At 45.4% G+C, this 21,772-nt stretch overlaps 1 protein-coding gene and 1 long non-coding RNA gene across 2 annotated transcripts; one reads left to right on the top strand and one right to left on the bottom strand.

Moving 5' to 3' along the window:
- Positions 1 to 3,984: 3,984 nt before the first annotated feature.
- Positions 3,985 to 17,890, bottom strand: PANK2 (pantothenate kinase 2). Its single transcript, XM_035103096.2, has 7 exons — positions 17,556 to 17,890; positions 12,206 to 12,558; positions 9,952 to 10,205; positions 9,298 to 9,474; positions 8,221 to 8,344; positions 5,498 to 5,623; positions 3,985 to 4,618 (listed from the first exon to the last, which is right to left on the bottom strand). The coding sequence occupies exons 1-7, from the start codon at positions 17,806 to 17,808 to the stop codon at positions 4,568 to 4,570; spliced, it is 1,338 nt and encodes a 445-aa protein (XP_034958987.2). The 5' UTR covers positions 17,809 to 17,890; the 3' UTR covers positions 3,985 to 4,567.
- On the top strand, positions 17,890 to 18,983 carry LOC118079067 (uncharacterized). The gene is made up of 2 exons (XR_004691803.2): positions 17,890 to 18,122; positions 18,896 to 18,983. It is a non-coding gene; the product is annotated as an uncharacterized LOC118079067 (long non-coding RNA).
- Positions 18,984 to 21,772: the final 2,789 nt, after the last annotated feature.

The following is a 21,772-nucleotide window of genomic DNA, read 5'->3' as shown; positions in this document are numbered from 1 at the left end:
CTAATGACAAAACATGGGAAACAAAGTCATTTAAGCGCATAAGCTCCCCTTGACCTACTTTGCATTTGCCAGAAATGTATCGCTGCGGAAGGACGGCTGACTTTTCTCAAGATCCCGGCTCTTTCGAAAAGGGTACAGTATTTTAAACCATCCATACGGAAAAATTCATTTTTATTTCATTTGCCAAATGAATTGGGGAAGAGAACTGAGGTGGGCATTTGCCAGGACTGTCACCACCTCAGGCCCAGCTGCTCTGGTGTTTTTTTGCCCTGGGAAAATGGAATAAATCTATACCATTTTATAAACAGTCATGGCTTCCCTCTGAGGAATCCTGGGAACTGTAGTTTGTTAACAGTGCTGACGTACAATTGGAGACTAATCAAGGGCATCTCCCAAAATGATACAATCTGGTTCCCCTTTTTTATTGAAGAACAGGATATTTTAATGCCATCACAGCGGTATCTGTGGAGGGGGATATATATTCATTGAAAATGTTAGCATTCTTTTCTTTTCTTTTTTAAAGAACCTACCTGTTTCTTAAGTCTGGCACCAGAGGCCCTTCTCTAAATATCCCTGCCACTCTCTAGGTTTTCTTAATGTTAATTACTATTATTTATATGCTGCGACCTGACTGGATTGCCTGGAGAGGCACGTCTTAAGACATTCTCAAAAAGAAGATTGCCCAGGGTTTTAACTTATTTTATATCTACTGCTTTTTGAATTTTTACTGTTTCTGATGTTTTTGATGTGTTTTATGTTTGTTTTATGGGTTCTCTTTTGTAGGCTATCTTGAAAATCTAGATTAATAAAATTATGTAAAAAAAGAAAACAAAAAAGAAAACTGCTGAGAGTTGTTAAGAGACCCCCGTTCCTCTCTCAGAACAGTTTAAGCATTAATCCCTCTTTGTTATATGAATCCTGAAACCTTTTATCACATGGCTTCTTTTATTATATTACCTGAAGTACTATATTTTTAACCTTATATTTATTTGTATTGATTGTATCTCATTTTTTACTGACTGTAAAGCAAGCACATCTTGTTGTATTTATTTTATGCTGTACGAGTTTATAGCTGCAATAAATTTGATATGATTAATCCCTCTTCCCAGGGAATTCTGGGAATTGTAGCTTAGTGAGCGTAATAGGGCACCCTTGTCGTTCCCAGAATTCTCATGAGGGAACGCCGTGTCTTCAAAGCAGTACGATACTGCCAAAGCCCCCTCATGATACTCTTGAGAAGCTGGTAAAATGTGGATTTGTAGCTGAGAGAAGCTATGGCAGCCATCTTCAAATATCTCAAGGGCTGTCACATGGAATATGGAGCAAGCTTGTTTTCTCCTGCTCTGGAGGGTAGGACTCGAACCAATGGCTTCAAGTTACAAGGAAGGAGATTCCTACTAAACATCAGGAAGAACTTCCTGAGAGAAAGAGCTGTTTGACAGTGGAACAGACTCCCTTTGGAAGGTGGCAGATTCTCCATCATTGCAAGTTTTTAAGCAGGGGTTGGATGGCCATCTGTCATGGAAGGTTTAGTCAAGGGTTCCTGCCTTGCAGGGGGTTGGACTAGATGACCCTTGGGTTCCTTCCAACTCTACAATTCGACAATTCTTTCCTGTTCCTCCTTCTGCTTGGTGGCCTATTTACTTTTATCCACTGCTGCATTGTTTCTCCTGCTGGATGCCTTCAGGCAGTCTCACCTATTAACCTATTGATTGCATTGGTGAGAACAAGTGTATGGATTTGCAGGGATTTGGGAACAAGGAGAGGGACTTTGAGGAAAAATCACCAGGTACAAATGAATTAAATTTTATTGCAAAATTTTGTTGTTGTTGTTTAGTTGTTTAGTCGTGTCCAACTCTTCGTGACCCCATGGACCAGAGCACGCCAGGCACTCCTGTCTTCCACTGCCTCCCGCAGTTTGGTCAAACTCATGTTGGTAGCTTCGAGAACACTGTCCAACCATCTCGTCCTCTGTCGTCCCCTTCTCCTAGTGCCCCCCCATCTTTCCCAACATCAGGGTCTTTTCCAGGGAGTCTTCTCTGCTCATGAGGTGGCCAAAGTTTTGGAGACTCAGCTTCAGGATCTGTCCTTCCAGTGAGCACTCAGGGCTGATTTCCTTCAGAATGGATAGGTTTGATCTTCTTGCAGTCCATGGGACTCTCAAGAGTCTTCTCCAGCACCATAATTCAAAAGCATCAATTCTTGCAAAATTTAGAGGGGATTAAAAAAAGAACCACTTCAGATTGAGATGATGATGATGATGATGATAATGATTTTATACCTTGCCCAACATTAAAAAGTTTCCTGAACAGGGCTGCCCTCAGGTGTCTTCTAAAAGTCAGATAGTTGTTTATTTCCTTGACATCTGATGAGAGGGCGTTCCACAGGGTGGGTGCCACTACTGAGAAGGCCCTCTGCCTTGTTCCCTGTAACCTCACTTCTCCCAGAAGGCCCTCCGAGCGTGCTGAATGATGGGGGTGGAGACACTCCTTCGGGTATACAGATAAAGAAGTATTGATTTTCCATTTCACCTAAACCAAGCTATGTGGACACTCAAGAGGGTTGGCCATGTGTCAGTAAGGCCCTCAGTCGCTCAAAAGTTGTCCATCCCTCTGTTAGACTGTGTGGCCCCCATGCTCATCAAGGTAGCACAAGAGGGAAGAATCACCCAGTGTTCTAGCAGTGGGAGCCAAGAGTTTCAATTGCCTACGGTAAGCATCTGGATGGTTCATCAACAAAACTGGCAATTCGGGAGATTATTGTTATAATCAATGCTTGGAGGAAGCTTTCAGTGCTTAAAAACTCCTACCATCTCACTCAAAAAAAGATCTCCCGGCCGTTAAACCAAAAGCCCACAATCCTTTTCTGTGCCTTTTTTATAGTTACAACTGGTAGGGCATTTGAGAACTGTGAGTCAGCCTGCACATGCACCCAATCTAGAAATGCTATGGAAATGCCAGAGGCCCCATCAGCATTGGCATTCCGCGGGCTCTTGGAGACTCACCTATTTGGACAAATATTTCCTTCATCTCTTGCCTTGATACTGCTGCTTCAAAGGATGTTAATTATGGGTGTTTTATGTACTTGTTTTACTATCTATTTTAATTACAGGCAGCTGTATTTTTTGTTTCATTCTTGTTATGATGCTGTCGGCTTTTATTTATTTGTGCACTGCCTTGGCATTTCTTCTTGAAATGAAAGGCAGCATGTAAACTCTACTTGTAACAACTACAACAGATGCCCAATAACTGGGTCACGCAACCCACAGGTGGTGGGCCTCCGGTAGCAGTGGCAGCATGGATCTTTGGTATGCTATGGTACAAGGAGGAGGGTCTGCAGTTTAGGCTGCAGCATGGGATCAGAGATGCACCTATGCCTGTTTCTGCTGGGCACATTGCTGCCTTGCTAGGGGGGGGAAAGGACTTCCAAGGCACAAGGGAAAGCATATCTTCTGAAGCGTGATCTAGAGCAAAGTTCCCCAAACTTGGATCTCCAGCTATTTTTGGACTACAATTCCCATCATTCCTAGCTAGCAGGATCAGTGGTCAGGAATGATGGAAATTGTAGTCCAAAAACAGCTGGAGACCTAAGTCTGGGAAACTCTGATCTAGAGCAATCTTCTTTGACCTAGGGTCCCCAGATGTTGTTGGACTACTACAACTTCCATCAGCTCCAGCCATCTTAGCCAATGGTCAGGGATGGTGGGAGTTGTAGTCCATAAACATTCTGGGTACTAGAGTGACTCTATGCTACAAAATGGGCTCAGCTTGGTGCCCACTTGCAGCCCAAAAAGGTGGCTTCTGTTCCGCACCCTCCCTGTATTCCAAGATGGCCTCTTCAGAAGAAGGAAGCTGACAGATTACGTCGCCGTAACTGGGAATGCAGGCTTAAATCCTTCCCCAGATCCCCTTCCTTCTCCCCAATTTCTTTACATGAACACAAGCAGGAAAGCAATTTTCTTCAAAGCAATAAGGCTGCACACTGTTCTTTTTAAAAATAGATTTAATATCTCACGTTGTGTTTTCATATTCTACACATTTCAGTGCTATGATGAAAATTAATAAGAGTCCATACAAGATTACAAAAAACAGAACCTAAAAATAGGTTTTGAGCCGCCTTCACCAACCTGGTGTCCTCCAAAAACAGCAGCTGCAGTCCAACACTTATGGGGGCACCAGGCTGGCAAAGGCTGGTTTTCAGAATAGTACAATCTGCATCACCCATGCCCCTGCCCGCCTCCCGACATGAGCTGCTCAAAGCCAGACTGATTGAACACGTATTTTACCAGAGGCAAGACAAATACAGTCAGTTCGCATGTTTGCATAAACAGATATAGGCTTCTTACAAACTAGTTTATATTCAGATTAAGCTATTAAAAAAGCACACACACCTTTGTCCTTTTCGGCACTGATCGCTGAGGTCACTCACTATGACTTCCTGTTGTTTGTCAAATGGACAAGAACTCTCCCCACCACCACCACCTACAAATAAAGCTGAATGAACAGAGATGTTCCCTTTGGTGTAGAAGTTGCCAGCAGCAAAACCTGGGCCCAGGCTCCACCTCGAATCAGGGTGTCTTCAAAAGCTCCAAAAAAGCTCCAACCGCTCCAAAGTAGCCCTGTTTTAAAAAATGAAACCAGCACAAATGCAAAGGATCAGATTGCTTGTCAAAATACACTTGCCCCAAAGATCAAGATCGGCCTATTCATTACAGTGGTGCCTCACAAGACGAATTGAATTCGCTCCACGAGTCAATTCGTTTTGCGAAAAATTTGCCTTGCGAATCGCGGTTTCCCATAGGAATGCATTGAAATTTCTTTTTTTTTGCCCATAGGAACGCATTAATTAAATGTCAATGCATTCCTATGGAAAACTGCGATTCGCAAGACGAATTTTTCGCAAATCGAATTCGTCTTGCGAGTCACCATCAGATCGCAAAACACATTCGTCGTGCGAAAAATTCGTCTTGCAGGGCATTCGTCTTGCAAGGTACCACTGTACTTTGATTTTAAAGTGATGGTTGTTTGCTTAGATATCCTTTAAAAAGAAAAGAAAAAAAACACCACTATGTGTGACCACACCGAGCCAGGAAGGCAGGCAAGGACCCTGTCACACACTTCCTCTGAGACTGGCCGAGTCCCCCCCTCACAAGCCCCTCATATTCAAATGAACTACTTGCTTACAATGTGTGTGTGTGGGGGGGTTCTTTTTATTAAGCTCATCTCTCTCTCTCTCTCTCTCTCACACACACACACACACACACACCTGGGTATTACCCCTCCTCCCCTCTTTGCTCCTTTTATATGACCTACTAAATAGCTATTCACCACCCTTCGTCCTCAGGATAGTTAAGCTCTAAATCCAGTTATTCATTTATTCAAAAGATGGAAACAGTGGACAATCTATTTGCAGGATGCTTACCACCCACCCTACCCCGCCTTGGCTATAGTTGGGAGGGAGGGAGGGAGAGATCGCTTGCATTTCAATGTGACTCTACCTCGTGTTCCAGAAACAGGGCCTTCAACTGCCCTTTTGACCAATAATCCAAGGCATACGCCAGAAACTTCATGGAGATTGTGTTGATACGCAAGAAGTTCCCCACGAAAACCACCCGATTAATGTTCTGCAAGAAGGGGAAGGAGTGTTAAGATTCTTGGCATCTCTGTTCACAGTAACAAACACGCTTAAAACATGCACCCTGCCAACCTAGTGCGGCCCCCAATGTCGTTTGACTACAACTCCCATCAGTCCCACCTGGCTGGAGCTGATGGGAGTTGTAGTCCAATCTATGGAGGGCACCAGGCTGCTGAAGGCCGATTTCGTTCTTGCATTTGTGTCTCACTCAATGGCCAACATTTTCCAGTAGTTTAAGTTAGTTAAGAGCATCATATCCCCTGAGCCCCACTTTGCATTTCCAAGTTAGCACCAGGCTCAGGAGGTAAGCAATTATTAGAGAGTGCAAGCCTGGTCCAGATGGGAGAGGACAGATTGCGGCGTGGAAATTAGTTGCAGGAAATGCTTCTCAGCAAGGCTGTAGAAAGTTTCATTCCCCTCAGCAAAATGGGACAAGCTAGGATAGAGATTGAGATAATAAGTGGGGGTCAGGCATCACAGAAGAAGAGACGTTTGAGCAAAATGACTGAACAGTTGATTCCTGGTGGGTTTCTGCTGGTTTTCATCCTATGGACAGAAAACGTTCAAGATTGGAGGCCTTTGAGGTCCTGCCTTATTCCCTGGCTGAGCTGCTGCTGATGGGCAAGTGCCAGTCACAGAATATTAACTGTCAGGGCGCCTGCTGTGAAGGTGGTGGCGAGATCAGAGGAGAGAGAACTGGGATCTAGGGACAGGAGAAGCTGTGCCCAGTAAGAGAGGGGGACTGGAGTGGGCAACGGTGGGTAGGGTGGTGTGAAGTTCACATCCTAGAGGAGAAATAAGTCAGCACAATATCTATAGGGAAAGCTACCTTGCAGAAAGAACTTCTGCATCAGCGACTCACCTTAGGACCTGGGGTTAAGGCAGGCAATTAAGATCAGGTAAAGCTGAAGTCCTGGCTTTTACCACTTTCCTCCTCTAAACCTTTCCTACCACAGTGTCACCTTTGCCTCTGGTTTTCCAACTATCCTTCACACCTCCTTTGAGTGTCCCCCCAAAGGCTTCTCTCTGGAGCCGCTGTTATATCAGGCGATGGGTTACAGTGGCAGGGATGCTAGCCTTCCTTGCTGCGCCAAGGACACCCCAAGGCAAAAGATGAGAGGGCCTGGCTCTTTCATAGCCCTGTACAATGCTGCTTGACATGATTGCAACAAGGCAGCACTGTAAAGAAGCTGAAAGCACCAAGCTCAGGGAATGCCACGCAAGAAGCTGGGAGACAGGAGGAGAGACTCTTGCTGCAAGACAGCTTGCTTCCTGGCATGCTCCCTCTTCCTCAGCTGAAGTCCTCAGCCTCGACAGGGAGTTTTACCCTGTCTGTCTCTCCTGACTACCCTCAGAAAAGGAAGCTCTCGGTACTGTTTACAATCTAACAGTGGGGTTCATCGGAAACCTGGAAACATTACTTAGCTTGGTTTGGAACAGGTTTACAATATCAGTGCTGTCAATGCTGCCCAGCACATCTCAACAGCAACAAGAAGTGGCTCAGAGGCATTGCTGGACCATGGTGCAGAGTGGGGCCTCAGCATCAGCCATTCTCACCAGAGCAAAAGGACAGTTATTTACTCATTGTTCACATTCACACACAACGCTAAGCCAAACTCTCTGGTTTATCAGTGTTTATTGTGCATGCTGGGACGCGGGTGGCGCTGTGGTCTAAACCACTGTTTCCCGACCTTGTGCCTCCAGCTGTTTTCGGACTACAATTCCCATCATTCCTGACCACTGGTCTTGCTAGCTAGGGATGATGGGAGTTGTAGTCCCAAAACATCTGGAGGCACAAGGTTGGGAAACACTGGTCTAAACCAGAGCCTAGGGCTTGCTGATCAGAAGGTCGGTGGTTCGAATCCCTGCGACAGGGTGAGCTCCTGTTGCTCGGTCCCTGCTCCTGCCCACCTAGCAGTTTGAAAGCACGTCAAAGTGCAAGTAGATAAATAGGGACCGCTCCGGTGGGAAGGTAAACAGTGTTCCCGTGTGCTGCTCTGGTTCGCCAGAAGCGGCTTTGTCATGCTGGCCACATGACCCGGAAGCTGTCTGCGGACAAACGTCGGCTCCCTCGGCCTATAGAGTGAGGTGAGCGCCGCAACCCCAGAGTCGTTTGCGACTGGACCTAACGGTCAGGGGTACCTTTACCTTTATTGTGCATGCTGCCTGATATCATTCTCACGTTGCTCCCCCCAACCCTAAACACACACACCCGTGTGAAAGGAAGGTGGGAAACATTCAAAGCAGGGATCCTGGCTTGCTACTCCCCAAGCAGCCACAGTCAGCAAGCCAACCACAAACCACAGCTGAAGGGGAATTTTGCTGACTGTGGTTTGTAAATGAGCAGCCAACCACCATCTTTCGTTCAGATGTAACGGGAAACCAAAGATTCCTGGTTTATTTCTCCAGCTCATGGCAGGAGAGGAGCAAATTGGGAAGCACAAAACAGTAGGCCACTTGTTCACAACAGACCGCAACAAGACAGATAATGCTTTAAGAAGGCATTCCCAGCCACCACCAACAAGACCGTGAGGACCGGAAAGCACACTTCCCCTGTCTGGCTCCCTGGCTCCTCTCTTTCCATACCTCATTAAGCGCACACATCCGTGCTATGGAGCCGATGTTATTCGTGATGGTGATCAAAGCTGCTCTTGCCAAATCTTCCTTGCTAGCTGCCTCTCGCTTCTCCTTGCTCATCATGTTTCCAAAGCTGGACAGAAAATTGTGCACAATTTTTTTTCCACCTAAAAATCCATTTACATGAGAAACACACAGGATTGCCAACTTTGAATTCCTAGAATCATAGAGTTGGAAGGGAACCAAGGGTCATCTAGTCCAACCCCCTGCAATGCAGGAATCTCCACTGAAACATCATTGACGGGTGGCCATCTGGCCTCAGCTTAAAAACCTCTAAGGAAGGATAGTCCACCACCTTTCGTGGGAGCGAGTCTATTCCACTGGGTCCGTAGAAGCTTTCCCAAGAATTGCTACTCAACACCCTCGGGATCAAGTGTGAATTTCCATGCATTCAGGTGTTGAGCTGAAGCTCCTTGCCGGTTAAAAGTGGCACTGGAGTGAAAGGTGGGCTAGTCCCATGCCTGATTCACTTCCCTCTTCCAAGCCCACACTTCCACAGGCTACAAGGCAGGCTCATCAAGCCTGAGGAAGCCAGCAGTCTATAAACTGGGGAATATGGGTGTAAGATGTGAACTAAGTGACCTGAACCTTAAAGACACAATTCTTCTCTTGGGTCCTATTGGGACTTCCTATGCTCATTCATTTAAAGCAAAATAAAGACAACTGCTGCTATGTTTCAGGGTTAACACAAGTTTTCGTTTGTCTGATTCTTAGCTTACGCCATGTCAAAAGGCTCTGGGTAAGCAAAAAAATTAAATGCAGTGCACTACAATAGCTAAAAACATAAAAACTTAAGGAAAGCTCACGGCAGAATCAGACCAGAGACCCATCTAGTCTGCAGTAGCCAACTGGAAGCCTGCAAGGACATGAGCTCAACAGAGCTCTCCCAACTTGCAATTCCCCAAAACTGGCATTCAGAGGCTCATTCAGAAGCCACTTTTTCCCAGGTTGCCAAAACCAAGCAGATGGGGAAGGGTTATCCAAGCTGCCTCATGCCCCCTACTGAAACACCAGGTGCGGCCTTACCTGGATGCTACCGTCCAACCCGGCAGCCCAAATCTCTCATAGTCTCCTCCGTAAATGTCCCGCACTAGTTTGTCCACTTTGGTGCTGTCCCCGTTGGCTGCCATTTCGAGGGCCTCTTCAAAGGTGGAGCAGCCAGTCAGAAGGCAGCAGAGACCAAGGAAGGTTCCTCCTCCAAGGCTAGCAAACAAACAAGAGGCACAAATCACGTCTACCGTCACGTCAAAGCATTGGGTGGAGCGGGAGGAGAAGACCGGGGACCAACAACTTGCAGGACAAGACGCCTGTGATTGAACCCAGCAAAAAGGAAGTTAACTAGTTAATAGACAACGTCACGGCACAGGCCTCCATACTAGCCTCACGAGGGATGTGAGGATGTGGCAAAATCCTTTCTTTTTTTACATCCTCGCAGAGAAAAGGGAGCAGATGACACACTTGCAGCTCAACCCGAGGCACGCTTGCTCCAAAATAAGTCCCATTGTGGTCAATAGGCCTTGCTGCCAGATGAACAGAACTGCAGCCTCAGCAGCTGCACTGTGCCCATTTGACGCCAGAGGTATCACTTAGCCATGCATGTGGACTGCAAGTCACTTGATTTGTGGACCGGACTCCCTTAGCAGATCTGAAAGCGAAAATGGTTACGCTGTCAAAGCTCACCTGGTCCCAGTCACCCGCTTGTAATCGTCTTTAGAATAGACAGCCATGATGCTGACCCCAGAGCCAATGTTCACCAACAGAAGAGGGTAGGGGTTCACCAAGTTGAAGGGGACCTTCTGGCACTTCTCGGGATCGGTTGGGTTCTCAAAATAGTAGCACTCCGAGCGTCCATTGAACCCAACCGTATAAATGTACAGCACTCCTCTAATAAGGCAGTCCAGTTCATCTATTTTGCAAAGCTGGAGGTCACCCACCTGTTTGGAGAAACAAGCTTTGAAGAAAACTAGATACTGAAACACTCCAAGGAAGGCCTGGAGGGTTTCATCAAGCAGCTTACAGGTCCCCCCCCCTTTCCATTCTCTCTCAGCCCTTAGGAACATTGGCCAACCACAAACGAGGACCCTTTGAGTTTTAGTATTAGAAATGGCAAGGCCTGAAGGTTCACCACCATCAATGCTAGCAAAAAGGACTTATTCAAACCTATGCCAGTCTGCTAAACCTGCAAACAATTATTTGCTTTCATGAAAGGTGGGTTATTTTGGGGCGGGGGGGCATGCTTATTGTAAACTGACCAGTGAGTCTATTGCTTTTTTATGAATTGTATGTTTTAAAGCAGGCATCCCCAAACTGCGGCCCTCCAGATGTTTTGGCCTACAACTCCCATCATCCCTAGCTAACAGGACCAGTGGTCGGGGAAGATGGGAATTGTAGTCCAAAACGTCTGGAGGGCCAAAGTTTGGGGATGCCTGTTTTAAAGCATCTCTGAGGGCCCTGCCAACTGCTGGGTAAAAATAGCTTAATAAAATAAGCCAAGTCAGTAACTGGAAACTAACAGAGGGGTTGAGGCAAATGGACAAATGGGGCAAACAGTCATGAGGCAAAGGAACTGCTGCTCTCACAGAGGATATGTTTATGATTTAGGCTCTCTGAAACTGAACACCAGTAGCTACTCTGAAGTTTAGCCACAGCGCTTAAGTCTGATTTCATGAAGGTTTAGTCTCTGGAAACTGAAAAACAGGATGGGCAGGACAATAGAAGAAACACACACAAAAAACAGGAAACATCTAATGATGTAAACAAAAACAAAAGAGATAGAGAAACATAGTTCAAAGACGCTGGAAAGGATGAGAGTTGATTGTTAAATTAGCCCACATTTAACCATCAACATTCATCCTTCCCAGCACGTATGAGATACAATTCTCTTTTTTTGTTTAGAACAAGGGAGGAAGCAGCAGCTGAGAAGCAAAGGTCTGTTGAATACACCAAATTCTATGATTCACAGTGAAATCATAGGCATGCCGTAAACCAGTACCCCTGCCTAATGAATGAAGAACAGCTGCTGAAGCAGACATGGAGAGGATGCAAAGGAACTCCTTTCACTGCTTTTCCCCTCACTTGTCTTTGGTTACCTAAGAAAGCGTTTCCAACACGGTTCTGTGCGCACACCAAACCTGCAACCCAATGGTGAAGCCAAAGAAGCATGCAGCTTGCCCCAAGTTATCACAGCCACCACTACTATCAGTACAATATAAACTCTTCCATCAGCTAAACTGTCCTACGTTAAGCCAGCCTTCACCAACCTGGTGCTCTCCAGATATTTTGGACTACAACTCCTATCAGCCTGAGCCAATGGGAGTTGTAGTCCAAAATACCTAGAGAGCACCAAAGGCTGATGAAGGCAGTGTTAAGATCCTGAAGAGATGGCAATCATGGGAGTAGCAATAGCTGGCAGAATCATCTTGCTCACAGAGTTTTTCTCATGGAAGTTTTGTTTCATGGAATGCAAGAACAATGCTCAAAGTTTGCATCAAGCAAACCAGGGACTCAGCTACACTGGTTAATTATAACATTATAAGGGCGTTATAAAAATGTGATACCAGAGGACGCTGTAGAGCAGCAATCCATCACCAATGGTCAACTGCATTGAGAGCTATATTTTTATAGCATTTTTCATATCAGTGTAGATCCAGCCCAGCTCTTCAAATGCTGCTGAACTACAACTTCCATCAGCCCCAACCAGCATGGCCAATGGCCAGGGATGATGGGAGTTGTAGTTCAGCAACCTCTATCAGGCCAAAAGTTTCCTACACCTGGCAGAGACCAACTTCACACTGCCCTTACACTCAAATCAGAAAACAGCATTACAAAAGAGAGCTGCTACAGAGGTTATGAAGACACGCAGCACCTCTGTTTTGCAAGTTTTAACCATGTGCTGCAGCAGCTTAAAAATATATATAAGCTAAAAAATGCATACTGTGAGAAAGTCCTGCTCAAATTTATATGCTCCACCTCCCGTGGCACATAAGGTAGTGTGGAGGCTTGAGAAGCGCTTTTCGCTGCCCATTTCAATGAAAGCAGGCATGTCATGAGTAGGGAAGCGAATAAAGTGCAGATTGCCTTTACGTCCACACAGCATAAGGTCCTTTAGCTCAAGGTGAACATCCCGAATGCCTGTAGAGCCATAGGCAGTGTTGGACATCAGGTATTTCCGGATACTCTTCAGACTCTCCACTTCCTCCTCTTCTTCCTCAATGGTGATGTCTTTTGGTTCAAAATACACTAGCTTCACCAGGGTCCCTCCGATATCCAAGCCAAACCAAGGAAAGACTGAAAGGAACAAGGGAGAAAAGGGATCATTTCAAGGGTGGTGTTTTATTATACATTTCTAAAGAGACTAAACTGATCTTGTATTTTTATGCTGTGAACTGCCCCGAGATCCATGGATGAAGGGCGGTATACAAATTTAATAAATAAAAATAAAACCCAGTTGCCACCCCCAGTGGACAAGGGCTCACCCCAACCACTCGCTGAGCTGTCATGACACCGCAGAATGTTCACACACATTCTAGCATCATCACATGAATTAGAAACTTGGCAAAGCTACATGGTTTCTGCCACATTAGGTAAAGAACTGCAAATGCGTAAGAGAAAGGAACTTGGGGGTGGGCAAGAAGGCTGAGCATTGGGAAACTGAGTGGAAAGAGAGTCTTAAGGGAAAAACGGTTTGCAGTGCACAAAATACACCAAATACGCACCAGTGGTTGGCAAAGCCACAGCTGTTTTTGGACTACAATTCCTATCATCCCTAGCTAGCAGGACCAGTGGGCAGGGATTATGGGAACTGTAGTCCAAAAACAGCTGGAGACTCAAGTTTGGGAAACCCCGATCTAGTTCAACCCCCTGCAATGCAGGACCATGCATGCAGCTGTCCCTTATGGGGATCGAACTTGAAACCTTGGCATTATCAGCACCATGCTCTAACCAGCTGAGCTATCCAGCTGAAGCAGGGCTAGAGGCCAGCAGCCCTCTCCCACTGCCATTCCCAGCAACTGGCATTCAGAGGCATGAGGCATCTGAGACTGGAGGCAGGAACACAGCCATCAGGACTAGCAGTCATTGATAGCTTTAGACTCCATGGATTAATCTAATCTCCTTTTTAAAGCCATGCGCAAGCTGGCAGCCATCGCTGCATTTTGCGGAAGTCAATTCCATAGTTTCACCATGTGCTGTGTAAAGAAGTTCCTCGCTTTGTTTGTCCCGAGTCCCCCAGCAGCCAACTTCGTTGGTCGACTCCCAAGTCACAGTAACATGGGAGACAGGGGAGGACATCACTGAGGGGCAACGCGACTTACAAATCAAATGTCCCTTCAACGACTGTGTCTAAAGGAACACGCTTACTCCAGATTCCTGCTGGTCCACTTTCCATTTGGATCTGGCGCTAGTTTCCCAAAGACCACAATTTTGGTCTTGCACAACTTACACTTATACAAAATACTCTTGTTTTTAAAATAACTTGTCTTCCTGACTCTTTTACACACAAAGAACACTACTGCATGTGCCTTTGAAGTCTGGCGGTGGGGGGGGGGGATCTGGCAAGAACTAACAACTTCCTATGATCCTCCTCCTTTTCTGTTTTAGGATGTGTGATCTCCACTTAGCCAGTGCTAATGCACAAATCAATTCTGCATGAGGATGGTGGGATGGAAAGGGATACTATCTCCAACCAAGACATTTTCTTGGCAGAAGGTAAGGATAATGACTTGCAGCCATTGTACTTTCAGGCTCAGTTACTCCAATCCTGCCTCACATATGAAATGAATTCATCCCACAAGCTGGCCTCCACTGAAGGCCTGCAATATATCTGCTTCGTGACGTTCCACTGGCTAGACCTTTTATTTTATTTTTAATAGCAGGAAAAATAGACCCAGCTGCATTGCATTTCTTTAAGGGAGGGACTTTTATGAAAGGGGCTCCAATTATTTTATAGGAGCTGCATTTTTATAAGAACTGTGTCTCATTCTTCTTCTTTGGCGATCACTTGTAGCCGAGTAAGATTGTCTTCCATGAATATGGTCTTAACGGTTTATCCGTAGGTGACTGTGGAGGCCAAGTCTGGATCCGCACGTCCTTCCACAGTGAGGACATAGGTTTCCAGGCGGGAGTTGATCACGGTGAGGGTTTGCCAAGCGTGTCTTCCTCTTTGCATGTTTCTCCCTTTTGTCCTGAGTTCGAGCATCTTCAAAGCCCATGGCAACTTTGGTAAGGGCTGTTCTCCAAGGAGCACTCGCAGGCCAGTGTTTCCCAGTTGTCAGTGTTTATACTATATTTTTAAAGATTTGCCTTGAGAGTGTCTTTAAACCTCTTTTGTTGTCCACCGGAATTACACTTTTCATTCATAAATTGGGAATAGAGTACTAGTTGCTTTGGAAGACGATAATCTGGCATCCGAAAAGCATGACCATACGAACAACATGTGTCTCATATTTTATTTAAATATATTTTTATAGATATGTGTCTCATATCAGGCATTATCATAGAATTGTAGAGTTGGAAGGGATCCAAGGGTCATCTAGTCCAACCCCCTGTAATGCAGGAATCTCAACTAATAATACATGACAGATGGCCATCCAACCTCTGCTTTAAAACCTCCAAAGAAGGAAAGTCATTTGTTTTGCTTCTACCTGAGCTGATTATCTAGACCAGGCATCCCCAAACTTCAGCCCTCCAGATGTTTTGGACTACAATTCCCATCATCCCTGACCACTGGTCCTGTTAGCTAGGGACCATGGGAGTTGTAGGACAAAACATCTGGAGGGCCGCAGTTTGGGGGTGCCTGATCTAGACTGACAAAAAGCCATTTCCACACCAGCACAACTGCCATGCATATGTAGCTTTATGTAGACCCGATTCCTACCAACAAAATGTTTTGCTTCTCAGGTAGCAAAGATGCCCGAGAACCTTATATACCAAATGCTCAGGTGCAAGTGAGGAAAAGGCTGGATTTATCAAAATGACTTCAAATCACACTTTAAAAAAAACCAAACCTTCAGAACATATTGAACTGCATCATCTAGTATCACCCCAGAAACTGTCTGAATAGTATTTGCAGGTGTGCAACATGATTACCAGTGTGTAATCCCAGTGTGGATAATGATCAAGCACAATTCACGCAGATGTGTGTGTCCAGCAGAATTTTTTTTCATGACCAACCGCATCCAAACAAGCAACAGTCCTGAGATGCAGAAAACTGCAGCTAAACCAAAGAAACAATTTTTCCCAACCCCTGTGCCAGGGCCTCCATTTTCTTTGCCGTTTATCAGCTGCAGCAGGAGGATTTCCAATTATGTAATTATTTCATCAACCTAACATTCAGATACTGTAGTTGGTGAAGGGGGAGGGGGGATATAGGGAGCCGCTGAAAATATGCAAAGCAACCCTTTGAACACAGCAAACCAGGCATGATTTCTGCAGCTATCCCTTTCAGCTTGAATTTCAGCTTGAACGTGCAACTGCACAACAAAGGCAGTCTTATGGCATCCTTCCTTGAACCCCATTTGTGACAATCACACCCTGGCAGCCCCTTCCCTCTTTTACTTTCTCCTTCACTGAGATTTTGCCCCACTCAAGACCTCCAGCAAACACCTGCCAAACCTGCGCCTTATCTTTGCATTTCCCATTGAACACCAACAGTTCCTCTAAATCAGTATGTGGCAGCTGGGGCTGATGGGACTTGTAATCCAAAACATTTTGAGGGCACCAAGTTGCGGAAGGCAGGGCAAGCTCATAAAGACATTCTTTTTTGAAAAAAGCCACACTCTTTTCAACTCTAGATTGATTAAACCAGAACAGCATCTAGCCCTAGTTCTCGAGCAACAAACACAAGATTCTTCTACAATAATTATGGACAGGCTCAAGATTCAAAGTCAGCTTCTTCATGCCTGCCATCCTGATAGCAGCCTCATGTTTATTCAGACAATGAATTCCAGAGTTTTTCAGCTTGCTGACATCTATGTACATTCAGGGAAAGTAGCCACATAAACCTGTTTCAGCAAACGATCTCATGGCATCCTTTAAGATAAATGAGTTTCTTATGGCATAAGCCATGTGGCATCCATTATATGCATAGAACAAACAAGATGGCAGTGGTGTAATGTCAGATACAGAATTGGTCTTCAAAATGAGATTTTTTAAAAAAATGCACACATACTAAAGTTGGTGATGCCATACATCAGTGTTTCCCAACCTTGTGCCTCCAGCTGTTTACGGACTACAATTCCCATCATTCCTGACCACTGGTCTTGCTAGCTAGGGATGATGGGAGTTGTAGTCCCAAAACATCTGGAGGCACAAGGTTGGGAAACACTGCCATACATGAGTCAATTGTTTATGTATTTTTAAAAATCTCATCTAGAAACAAGATTTCCTCTGTTAGACTTATGAAAGTCCATGAATGTGTTGTATCTGAATAAGCAGGGCATTCTTCACACAGAATCTCATAGCACTGTTTCACAATATTTTATATGATTTCCTGCCTCTGCATTACACTAAGCTTTCATCTCTGGGTTCCTCAGCCATCTGAGGTACAAGTGGCTACCAGCAACAGAGCTCTCTCGGTAGTGCCCCCCCACAACTGTAAAAGGCCTCCCCTCTGCCTTTTAATGTCATTCCATTTGGAGAGACCAGGGAGACTCAAGTTCGAATCTACACTCATTCATGAAGCTCCACAGGCAATTCTGAACCAGCAATATCCACCTCTCTCTCTCTTTCTGCCTAATCTACTTCAAAGGGTTCTTGTGAAGTGCCAGGGCAGGGTACCATTTAACTGAGACCTGGGAGACTAGAGTTCAGATCCTCATGCAGTCACAAAACTTGGGAGAGGGCCTTGAAGGAAGTCCCTGCCTCTCGGCCTAACCTACCTCATGGGGTTGTTGTGACACTAAAATGGAGCTGGGGAAGGGAGGGAGGAAAAAAGGTGGGATGCAAATGCAATAAGAGAGATAAAATGGAGGCAGAAGGAAGGTAACAATGTGAAATCTAATCCTAACCTGAAAAGAGCAAACTAGGGTTCGTCGTTTTATCTTTTTGAGGGTTGTTGGTTTTTTTACAGTCTAGCGGTGTATAAATTTTATGAATTAAGTAAATCTAATGCAAGTTTAATAAACAAAAAATAATATAATTTTAATAATAATAATAAATGAAAGCTCAAGACAAGTCATGCTTATAGGGAGCCCCGCCCTAACCCCGCAAGGCCCCTCCCACCTTTCCCAGGCCCCACCCCTCCAGGACAAGCCCCGCCCCTCCGGCGCCCCCTAGCAGCCACTCACGAGGGCGGTTCTTGCGGAGGGAGTCGAGGCGCTGCCGGAGGGCGGCGGCGCGCTCCTCGTGACGGTCCGCGGCCTCCGCCCTTCCAGTGCCGAAGCTGCACCGCCGCCCGGCCATGGCCGCAGGGGCGGGGCTTCTTCTCAGCCGTTGCTCCGCGGGAGGTCCTGCCTCGCGCTCCGCCACGATGGTGCCCGGCGGCGGCGGCGGCCTCGCCTCATCTCCCTCCTGGCTGCTTCCATTCTGCAGCGGCTCCATCCGCTGCGCAGCTGCGGCCCCATCCGCCGCGGAAACGGCGAGCACTGCGCTTGCGCTGAACGCCTTCTCCGCCGCCGCCTCCCCTCTGCGAAACCGGGAGGCGGGGAGAAGCAACCGCTTTCCAATCAGAGCTTTCCTTGCGCGGAGCGACGGACGAAGCTGTCCAATGCGGCTTTGCGAACGGTTTAAAGGGGTGGACGCTAAAAAGAGAGAACCAAATCCCTCCAATGAATGGCAAGGGAGAACGAATCCCGCCAATGAAACGCCGCCGATTTAAGGAGCCAACCCTCCTCCCCACACGCACACAAATACAGGTACAACGGGCCTCAAGAGGCGGGACGTGTAACGGAATCGTCGTAGCCAACCGGCTCCTCCGGAAGGGAGAGCGACGGGCCTATCCTCCACTGAGAAAGAAGGGTTGTCGACAAAAGGGCGGAGCTAGCGGACGAATGGCACGTCGGGTAGCCATGACTACCCAGCAGGGAGAGATTGGGTGCGGGGGAGGCGAGGGGGGGAGAGAAAGAGATGTTCATATTTCAAGTGAGGAAATTGACGAAAAGGAAAAGAAACATCAAAGAGTGTGGGGGGGAAAGCACTTGACAACGTTATCCCAGTAAAACATGCAGCAACGCTAGGTAGCGCATTCAGACGTGCACATGAGGTGGTGGTTTCACGTGTATTATGGTTTATATCGCACTTTTCATCATCAATGAGCTCAAGGGCGGCATGCAGCATTGCCCCCTTCCCACTTCATCCTCACACCAGCCCTGTGAGGTAGGCTATCTTGCCACCTCAGTACCTAATGAAACAGTTCCCGCTACCCATATGTACCTGGAGGGGACCTGCCCTAATGTCGAGGTAGGGAGTTCCAAAGGGCAGGTGCAACTACACTGGGAGTGCATTATGTAGCACTTGTGAAAGCACACACTATGCAGATCAAAGAAGCTGAATGGGCACTTGTGGGGCAGCTTCCTGTGTTCCATCCCAGACCTTTGAGCAAAATTTAAAAGGAGTGATCATCCATAGAAATGATCCCATTCCCTTATAGGAATGTTGTTGCTTATTCAAATCCTCTTTCCTTATTTAGGGAGAGAGAAAAAAAAAGTGAAGGCTGACTGCTTTCCTTAACCAGGCCTGCAACTTGCTTCTTCCCACGTGTGTTGAAAACGAAAGAAGGGCCTTGTGGCATTTGCCTCTTCGGGGGATTGGTACAAATATTTTGCAAGAAACCATTTCCCCAACCATTTCCGGTCTGCTAGCATCTGGATAAATCGCTCCGAAGGACTTGAAGAATTGTGCAAAGGAGGGGGAAAATAAATTGTGGGTGTGCCTTGCAGAATTGTGTAATATAGCTTTTAGAAATATGAATTTACAAAACTATTGAAAAATAAGAGAAGGTGGAAGAGATACCTTGTGTAAATTTGCAACATCAAGCTGAAAATATTGATATGATTATCACATTTATTTTTCTAATTACTAGCTCTGTTCCTGTGCTCTGAATAGTAGTCCATTCCACAGACATCTAGGACCTAAATCTTTAACCACCGCTAGTCTTCATTACAGGAAAACCATTAGCGGCTTAAATTTCTGTATGTTGGCCTGCACCATTATACACATATGTCTGCATTGTTCAGCTTATATTGGTCCAGAAGATTCATTTATTTCATTGGTTTCCTTTGGCACGCTTCGGCAGCACATATACTAAAATTGGAACAATACAGAGATTAGGTTTCCTTTACCACACAGCCATTTTTTATTGCCTGACTATGCATGTTTGCTCAGAAGGAAATCCCACAGTGTTTCAGCAAGGCTTTTTCACTGCTGTGCCCCTAATGATGCAATCCTACACGTGCTTAGATGGCAGTACATTCCATTGATTCATACTGGGTATTATTATATTATATTATAAATTAATATAAATTATTATTATTATATTGGGAAATAGGATAAAATAGATTTGAAAAGAGCTTTCCTAAGTTAGAGCTGCCATATGCCCGAGTTTTCCTGGACACATCCGTGAATCGGGCTACAAAATGGCACCCGGGCGGATTTTTGCTGAATGGGCAAAATATCCGGGGAAACCAGGGTGTATGGCAAGTAGGGTGATTTTTTTTCTGTTTTAAAAAAATGCTTTAAAAATTAAAAATCCAAGAAAAGCCCCCCAAAATGTGTTTTTGGGGGGCGGGATTTCCAGATTTTCACTTTGGGGAATATGGCAACTCTATGTACTAAATATCTTTTCTTGAATTAAGAGAGAGCAAGCAGACATTCTGAAATATAGTCTTGAAAATGCATGTTGCTGCCTCACTGACAGATTTTAACTCACCCACCCCTCCCATATTTCATGAATGTCCCTGCATAGATGTGCCCGTTAAGCTACTGACCCACTTACATAGATTATTTGGAATCACCAAAACATTAGCTGAAACCTTCTGACTTGCTGCTTTTTCTTTTTCCCCTCCCTGGCAATGCCATTCAGTTTCCAAGAGTGCTGGTCTATCAGAGTCAGTATTTGTCTTGGAAGCCCGTTAACTGGGTCATTGTCTGGTTGTGCCGCTGATAAAATTACAAAAGTGGGTCACCCAATAAATAATAATACTAATAATAAATGCAGGAGCAGGCGTCTAAGAAACTGCAGGTTCAACTCACAAAACACACCCTGAGCTGTAACTAAACAACAACCCCCCCTGCAGCCTGCTGAAATGTAACGTTCGGCTTTGCATTAGAATTCCAAACCATCTTGCAGAGATGCAACTGCCCAGTGTGAAACAGGAACCCCATAAAAAAAGGAAATAGTATCTAGTCTCTGCTTGATGATTTTCATCATTCTCCAACTTCCTACTCAAGACATGTAGAATGTTGCTTTAAAATGAATTGTTTATTGCTGATTTTTACTTTGTTTTGAATGATTGTTTTTCACTGGTAATGTTGTTTTATTATCTTTGTAAACTGGTTTGAGGTTTTTGTTTTACAATCGAGGAGTATATAAATTTTATGCAATAAATAAATTCACAGCTAGCATCATCGCCCCAGTTCTGGAATTCCTTCTCAATTACACCGCTGGTCCTTAAAAGTTCTACAGAGAATGCACTGCCTGGTAAAATCTCAGATATATATTGAAATAAAAGATGGCTGAATAAATTTGAGGGCAGGACTTCAGTGCCCTACAGAGTTCCTTGTGTCTCACTAAAGGACTTAAAAATGGAAAGCGTAATGCTGGTGGTCAACAAAGAGGTTTAAAGACTCAAGTCAAGGCAAATCTTAAAAATAAAAGTAGTATAAACACTGACTGGGAAACACTGGTCTGTGAGCTCTCCAATTGGAGAACAGCCTTTACCAAAGGTGTCATGGGCTTTGAAGACTCTCGAACTCAGGATGCGAGGGAGAAATGTGCTAAGAGGAAGGCACGCTTGGCAAACCCTCACCATGATCAACTCCCACCCGGAAACCTATGTCCCCACTGTGGAAGGACGTGTGGATCCAGAAATGGCCTCCACAGTCACTTATGGACTCATTGTTAAAACCGTGTTTATAGAAGACAATTTTACTCTGCTGAGTGATCGCCAAAGAAGAAAAGCAAAAGCAGAATTGATGTTAACCAGTTACACCTTTATTGTATAGTCTGAGCCTTTTTGTGCACTGCTTAGAGAACAGGGTGTTAAATGGTATATCATTTGTTGAAATAAATGAACGAACGCTTGTGGGAACAGCAAGCGTGGATTCAGGACTTGGTTCTTTTACTGATCAGATTCCCAAACTGAGCATCTGTTCAAAGGCATCCTTTTTCTCGGCTCTTGCCGTAGGATCTGGCCAGCTGGCTGAGCCACCATTTTGTAACCAGCTCTGGCTAATGGACTTTAGGGATGTAGGTTTTTTTAAAAAAAAAATCTCACAAGATCTCACAAGGATGAAGTTGTCGCAGGAACAATACGAATAGGCCTGACCCGGTATGAGGCAGCTATTT

Source organism: Zootoca vivipara, chromosome 9 (assembly GCF_963506605.1).
Source record: "Zootoca vivipara chromosome 9, rZooViv1.1, whole genome shotgun sequence".
NCBI classification, from domain to species: Eukaryota; Metazoa; Chordata; class Lepidosauria; order Squamata; family Lacertidae; genus Zootoca; species Zootoca vivipara.
This window is presented reverse-complemented; position numbering and strand designations above follow the sequence as displayed.